The sequence below is a fragment of the Callionymus lyra genome, chromosome 11 (genome assembly GCF_982586985.1).
Source record: "Callionymus lyra chromosome 11, fCalLyr1.hap1.1, whole genome shotgun sequence".
In the NCBI taxonomy this organism is placed as follows: Eukaryota; Metazoa; Chordata; class Actinopteri; order Syngnathiformes; family Callionymidae; genus Callionymus; species Callionymus lyra.
Genome location: NC_141828.1, coordinates 3,282,478 through 3,289,972, shown reverse-complemented (window position 1 = coordinate 3,289,972; position 7,495 = coordinate 3,282,478). Strand labels below are relative to the sequence as shown.

At 42.7% G+C, this 7,495-nt stretch overlaps 1 protein-coding gene across 1 annotated transcript; it reads left to right on the top strand.

Annotated features, from left to right (window-relative positions):
* Positions 1-2,614: 2,614 nt before the first annotated feature.
* On the top strand, positions 2,615-6,015 carry six3a (SIX homeobox 3a). The gene is made up of 2 exons (XM_087802881.1): positions 2,615-3,582; positions 5,818-6,015. Exons 1-2 carry the CDS (start codon positions 2,894-2,896, stop codon positions 6,008-6,010), a joined length of 882 nt encoding a protein of 293 aa, XP_087659007.1. The 5' UTR covers positions 2,615-2,893; the 3' UTR covers positions 6,011-6,015.
* The last annotated feature ends 1,480 nt before the right edge of the window (positions 6,016-7,495 follow it).

The window sequence follows — 7,495 nt, the reverse complement described above, 5'->3', positions numbered from 1 at the left end:
GAAGTAAGAGTTGACAGAAGGTAAATCTTCGGGTCCCGGGGAGGAGCCTCATTAACCGTCGCTAACAAGCGTGTAAACACACTGCACAGCCCCGACACAGACCCGGGCCCCGCCAGGAAGTCCCTAATGAGAGCCACAATCAAGACCATACAAGAGGTGGGAGGAGCCACAGAGACGCGTCACATTCTTCCGCACTAACGGGTCGCTGCTCACACACGTCGTTTTTAAACAAGATGTTTCTCTTATTTTACTTTGTGCGACGCGTGCGTGTGTCGTTGTCTTTATGTCCAGGGTGTCCCCGGGCCTCGCCCCTATAGCTGGGATAGAATCAAATAATGACAGTTCGTAACAATACATGTGAGAATTATTTTTTCAATTAAATGTTTTAAAAAAAAATGTAACACATTTATAAAAAATGTTTTAATACATTTTCAAATATTTTTCAAATAAATGAATAAATCTGTTTAAAATAAATGAATAAATATATTTTTTAAATAAATGAATCAAAGGTATTCATGTCATCGAGTGAAATAAAAGTTATCCATCCTGACGCTGTTTGTTAATAATTCAAGTTAATTATGGTTTTCTTCCTAAATAAATGTATTTTCACTGGCCTTCCATATTTGTATTGAAGTAAACACGCGTTTAAATTAACAAACACATCTTACAATTGTTTCCCCTAAATTTACTCTTAAAAACACGTCATCCTTGTTTTTATCAGCGTCGAGAAAGTGAAAATAATTAACCAGCTTTAAATGAAGATTTATTTCTGGTCTGAAAACGTTCGCGATCGGCACCAACACCAGAAGGATTAAAAAAACACATTTGTTTAATAGGATTTACGACTTTTAGTGATAATTAAAATACTTTTACAAAATATTCCTTAATATTATACTTCGTTATGCGAGTTTTGTTCGCGGACATTTCATCACATTTCTAGTCGTTCAAATGGAGAATTAATAAAATGTAAATTAAATCTATGAATTCATTATTTACTCGATATGTGTGTAAACATAAGAAAACACGTTATTTGTGTATTTTACAGAAAATCCGTCTGATATTAAACAACTAAAATAATAACATTATTTATCGACGCGTGTTTCGACGAAGATATTTTATAAAATCGAGAAAATATAAAGTCAACTTACGAGCGTCGTTTCCTCCTCGTGGATCCAAACCTGAAAAACACATGAAGAAGTTAATCTCACGCGCGCTTCTTCATCGCGTGCTCGTCTGGAGTGGTGCGTTCACTGACCAGCCTCCGCGGCGAGGTCACGCGCGTCAATAAAACAATAATAAAATAAGAGTGTCTTTGGTGCCATCTTTCTCCTCGCAGTTCACACTTTTTCCTCCCTCTCTCCCCCTCTCCCTCCCTCTCTCTCCCCCCCTCTCTCTCTCTAATCCGTGACGCAATCATTGTTTGTTCGCGCGCCTAATGATGCTGGCGCAGCACTAACTCATATTATTGACGTGTTTAATTGTTTGGTGTGATGTTTGTGTTAATGTCTGTGTAGATTCAGAAGCTTAAATGTTGCGTTCAGGGGCACCCCCCGCTGCTCGGAACATTCAGCCAAGCCTCGAGTAAACACACAATTACAGCAGGTGAATCAACGAGTTTAGGGGGGGGGGGTGAGGGGGGCTAAAGTGTTAATTACACGCTTAACGCAAACAAAAGCGTGTCAAAGAATGTGAATTAGCGCGGGCTTGTCCTCTTCAATCCTATTCAGGTTTTACATTTCAGCTCAATGCTTTCTTCCAGAAGTGATTTCCGAATTGCCTGCGAGGGTTGACCCCCCCCCTCGAATAAACCCATAATACACAGATTACCTGGAGCTGTGAACACCTGAGTTTAGATGTTGATCATTTAATGGGGGGGGGGGGTATAGTGTGGGGGTGCACGGAGGTCACTTTAAACACCAGCATGAAAATACCAGCCTTTACTTCCGGTCCACGGAGCCTTGCAACCAATTCAAGTGACACTTGGAGTTAGACTGGTGGACAGGTTACCCCCCCCCCCCCCCCCCTGACAGATACACGCCTGCGCACGCACACACCCCAGCATCACAGGTTGACCATCACACACACACACACACACACACATAGTTACTCACGGCCCTCGCGAGCTCCGGAATTTGAAGAAAAGTTTCCTCCATGATCGAGGCTGATGGATGATGACGTCACGAGGATGTGTTTTGAACCCACGACAACGACGTGTCCGGGGCGAGACACCGAGGGTGTGTGTGTGTGTGTGTGAGTGTGTGTGTGAGTGTGTGTGTGATGCAGTCAAAGGTGAACGAGGCCGGACATGATGCGACAGGAAAGAATGCTCAGATCGACTCTTGAAATATCTGGAGTCACTGGTTGTCCATTTGTCCCCCAGTTAACCCCCATATCTTCTGTGGCTTTAACTGCCTCGTTAAGATCGCAATAATATTCTCCTCTAATTGCTCCATTCAGCAGATCTGTGGCTCATCCGTCGATGCTGGGGGGGGGGGGGGGGAGGAGGAGGAGGAGGAGGAGGAGGAGGAGGAGGAGGAGGAGGAGGAGGAGGAGGAGGAGGAGAGGAGGTGGGAGGGTCGCGCTGGAGATGCGACTCCCTGATAACCCCCCGCGCGCGCTGCACAAGTGGTGAAAACCCGGCGCTACGTACTGGCTAATGATTGGCACGCTTGACAGTGATTGGCAGCGCTGCCATGACAACGCTACACCGACACCGAGAAGACCAATAGAAAAGGGAAACAAAATGTTTCAATGCTACACTCAACGGCGGATTTAGGGGGAGATATTATGAGGCTGGTGTCATTAGGCGATCGCCATTGAATCATTGACGCTTTTCTACGGGCCGGATTTCAGCCTTTTTCTCTGTAGCTCCCTCCTCGCTCAGGTCCTTTCCATGGTGTTCAGATCCCCGCTCGAGCTCTATCCCTCCCACTTCTTCCTGCCAAACTTCTCTGATCGCCCGGTGCTCCTGCAGGCGAGTCCCGCCAGCAGGTCTCCAGAAGACTTGTCCATGTTTCAGCTACCCACCCTCAACTTCTCTCCGGAGCAGGTGGCGAGCGTCTGCGAGACGCTGGAGGAGACCGGGGACATCGAGCGCCTGGGCCGGTTCCTCTGGTCGCTGCCGGTGGCTCCGGGCGCGTGCGAGCAGATCAACAAGCACGAGTCCATCCTGCGCGCGCGGGCCGTGGTGGCCTTCCACACCGGCAACTTCAGAGACCTCTACCACATCCTGGAGAACCACAAGTTCACCAAAGACTCGCACGGGAAGCTGCAGGCCATGTGGCTGGAGGCGCACTACCAGGAGGCCGAGAAGCTGCGCGGGCGCCCGCTCGGTCCGGTCGACAAGTACCGGGTCCGGAAGAAGTTCCCTCTGCCTCGGACCATCTGGGACGGCGAGCAGAAGACGCACTGTTTCAAGGAGCGGACGCGCAGTCTGCTGCGGGAGTGGTACCTTCAGGACCCGTATCCGAACCCCAGCAAGAAAAGGGAACTGGCTCAAGCCACTGGACTCACGCCGACACAGGTCGGGAACTGGTTTAAAAACCGGAGGCAACGAGACAGAGCCGCGGCGGCCAAGAACAGGTTCGTGATGAACACACACTCGGAACACACACTCGGAACACACGCAACTTTTGACAGAACCAACATTTAGACACAAAGTTCTGCGCAACGACAGACTGGAATGTGTGGATTTAAAAGGACAAACAGTAAATATAATCAGAAATAACTTATTGGACTCGTGAAGGACTAACTGCACTATTTTAGTTGGAAACTTAAACTAAAGTTAATGCGTTTACAGGATAATAGTTGGAAGAATTTAAATAGAAACAATGAAAGAACTATTTCGTAAATTAAATTATACATGATATCTTGACTATTGTAAATGTATTGATATTGTTGCGAACAAATTATCTTTTTAAAAATAAACCTAATAAAGAAAATGATTTAAAAATATTTATTGGATATAAAATGTTCGTTGATATGTAAAGAATCGAGGCGAACGTTTTTTTTTGTTTAAGTATATTCGTTTCATCTCAAAGTACACATTAAAAAACAACACGCGTCAAAACAGATTGTTGGATTAAAAATAAATATTTCATCATTTTAAGAAAAACCTTCACATTTTAAAGCGACGCCATCCAAACAATGTTTAAAATCATGAACATAATAGAAACTATTATTTAAGCAGCGGGTATTTGGAAACTACAGTATTTGTTCTACTGAAATAACTAAAAAAAGAATCATAAAAATGACTAAATAATTTTATTTTCAAGATGAAAACGTTAATATTATAAACAAAAAAGGCTAAACTAGTAAAACGACATCCGGGTTTAGAACTCAAGTTTAATAAAACAATTTACAAATTCTGACAAATTATCATTTTATTGTATTAGTTACATTGATTTAGTTTAGCACGTATTTTAGACATCATTGCTGTGAAAGCGAGACATTTTATTTTGAAGGCGAAAGCATAACAACACGATAAATACTTTTAAATCCTGAGCATTAAAAATCACAACAAAGCAAATCTTCAACGTATATGTAACAATACAGACCAATTAATGCCTTGAGGAAATTATTTAACTTAAAATAGTGAACACTTAAATCAATAATAAGTGTAGTTTATTAAAGGAACGCACGGCGTCATATTTTAAAGGCAAATTAAATTTCATTTCAATCATAATCCTCAACAGAATTTATTCTCCGTGATCCAGACCTCCTGAGGGATCAAGAAAGTTCAATTCAAATTAAAATAAATAAAGAAGGTATCTAGAGATGAATAATTCTTCATAAACGCACTTATATGCTTTATTTTGAAAGCGCTCAAACCAAAAACGTCCTGCTATATTTTGTATATTCCGTTTTGCTTTGTAAACACATTCAAATTAAAAAACAAACAGAAAATATAATTTCAGATTATGGAATCGAACTGTTTATAATATATTTAAATTCTAAATATATCCAAATATCACAACAAAATACATATTCAGAAACGTCACCAATGATGGCAAATAGGAATATGCGTGTATATACGTATATGTGTAAATATATAAATGCAATTATTAAGCTTCATTTTTTGCTATACATTCGAAAAGTCTATTCGTCTTATAACAATAATTTAAAATACGTTTTAAAACAAGTTTCTTTACGCGCCAGTGAAAGTGTTTGAAGTGTCATTTTAACACACAAATAGAGTTGAAGGAGAAACAACTGTGAGTCTATAAAAGTACATTTTTGTGTGTCTGCTAAACGAGGACATGTTCGGTGACGAGAGTCTATAAAAGTACATTTTTGTGTGTCTGCTACACGAGGACATGTTCAGTGACGAGAGTCTATAAAAGTATATTTTTGTGTGTCTGCTACACGAGGACATGTTCGGTGACGAGAGTCTATAAAAGTATATTTTTGTGTGTCTGCTACACGAGGACATGTGGGCCGTAGGATGATCCCAGTGATATTATTGATATTACATGATGGCATCAACAAAAGGGCATATTCATAACATTAAGTGCAGATCAAGAGGCTGCATATGACATTAATCTGTTTAAATGAAGAGATTCATGACATGATCTGCAGTCCGATGATGAGAGGATTGATTTAACATGATTGAACTTCTGTCACTTTCATCTGGAAACAGAAACGTTCAACAGTTCTGCTCCGTGTTTTGTGCTGATAAAAGCAAGCATGCATGTCTGGGGCCGCGCGGGGAGAGAAAGAGTCGAACCCCCCGTTTTCGGGAGGAGGGGTCGCGGGGACATTCTGCGGGTCTAATGGCCGTTTCTGGCTCCTTTCTTACCCCGTGCTCTGCTCCCGCAGGCTGCAGCACCAAGCAATAGGACCGGGCGGCATGAGGTCGCTGTCAGAGGCCGGACTCACCCCCCACAGCTCGGCAGAGTCGCCCTCCACCGCCGCCAGTCCCACCACCAGCGTGTCCAGCCTCACGGAGCGGGTCGACACCGGCACGTCCATCCTGTCCGTCACGTCCAGCGACTCGGAGTGCGATGTATGATACGAGAGAGAAGAGAATATTTACAGGGAAAATGGACCCGAGGTGGCGAGAAACAGACTTTGGATGACAAAAAAGGACTGGTTATAAATATTGAAAAGAGATAAAGCACGTTTTTCTTTTTTATTATTATCATCAAGCGCTTCAGAAGGACCCTCATCCTCATCCGCCCCCTCCCGCCACCATCAACAACAACTTGCATGTCGTTTATTTTTATTTGGAAGGGACGTCATCGTCGATCAGAGGGAATAAAAACAGATCGTCTTGACGCGCCCTCCGCTATCTCATCTGACGTCACACAACAAGATGCAATTTTGTTCATCAGACAATCATGTTTTTGGAAGAAAAAAAAAAGAAAAAAAGCACCTTTTGTTATTTTTTTTGTTCAACACTGCCTGTGTGGGGGTCACGAAATAATGTTTATCAGATTTTTTATTTTCAAATTTTTATATTGAATTATGTATATTTCCATCTCCAGCTGTAATATAAACGTGTAGAAATATGCCTGTATATAATTATTGCTCACGCGCCTCCTCCCGCGTCCTCCTCACCCTTCCTCACTTTTCTTGATGTTCCATAAAAATATTTGTCAAAACTTACAACTCAGTGCGTGTAGACGTTTTTTGTTGTTCGTTGGCCGGGGCAGAGATGGCAGATGTCATATTTATGCAAACATTTATTTAAGTCTCCCTCCCTCCCCCTCCTCCCTCCTCGCGCCCCAGGCTCGCTCCAAGCGCTTATTTACATCCAATGTTATTTCTGTTGCGTGGTTATTATGTTAATGTACCAAACATTTCCTAATCAAATACAGTATTCCATTTGCTATACGATCTTTGCATGATGTCTCACTCTCTCTCCGCCGATAAGTGGCCGAGCATGTGTTCTTGTGGCTTATTATGGGATTGTGGGCGCATTAATGCTCGTCAGCGGCTTATTCAAGGTAATGCAGCCGAAAGACAGACTTAGAAGCACAAGAGAATAAATATGGATTTGGATCTGTGACGACATGATTCTGGCAAACGTCAACGTCATGTCGCACTTTAAAAAGTCCAAGTGTTATTTCCTCTTTTGTTGACGCTCGCTGGTGAATACAGAAATTAAGTAAACGCACCATTAAATGGGCTAATCACGATGGGACTCCTCCCTGTCCCAGTCTCCCATTGTGGCTCGTTGAAAAGGCTTTTCTTCTTCGGACGAGAACCATTTCCCCCCTTTTCCAAAAACTCTTTCTCTCCTGCAGACTCCTTCTGCAGCGAAATCCCCCAAAACCAATTATGCTGCAGATTTAAAACCAGGCTTCTGGAAACACTTGCGCGAGGACTCGCACCCGCAAACTCATGTCAATGGCCTCGAAAAGTAGTTTCTTGTAAATGTCGCGATGACTTTCTACGAATTCAAGAAGAGTTGAATTGAATCGAGATGTTTTTCGATTGAGTTGAATAATGCGTAACATTTGTACGTTCATTTAATTTAGAAACTTAGGTTTAA

Bases quoted from the DNA above. Each gene is read 5' to 3' on its own strand.
- six3a (XM_087802881.1), top strand. From the start codon at position 2,894: ATGGTGTTCAGATCCCCGCTCGAGCTCTATCCCTCCCACTTCTTCCTG. The intron at 3,583-5,817 runs GTTCGTGATGAA...CTGCTCCCGCAG, and splicing joins GCCGCGGCGGCCAAGAACAG to GCTGCAGCACCAAGCAATAG.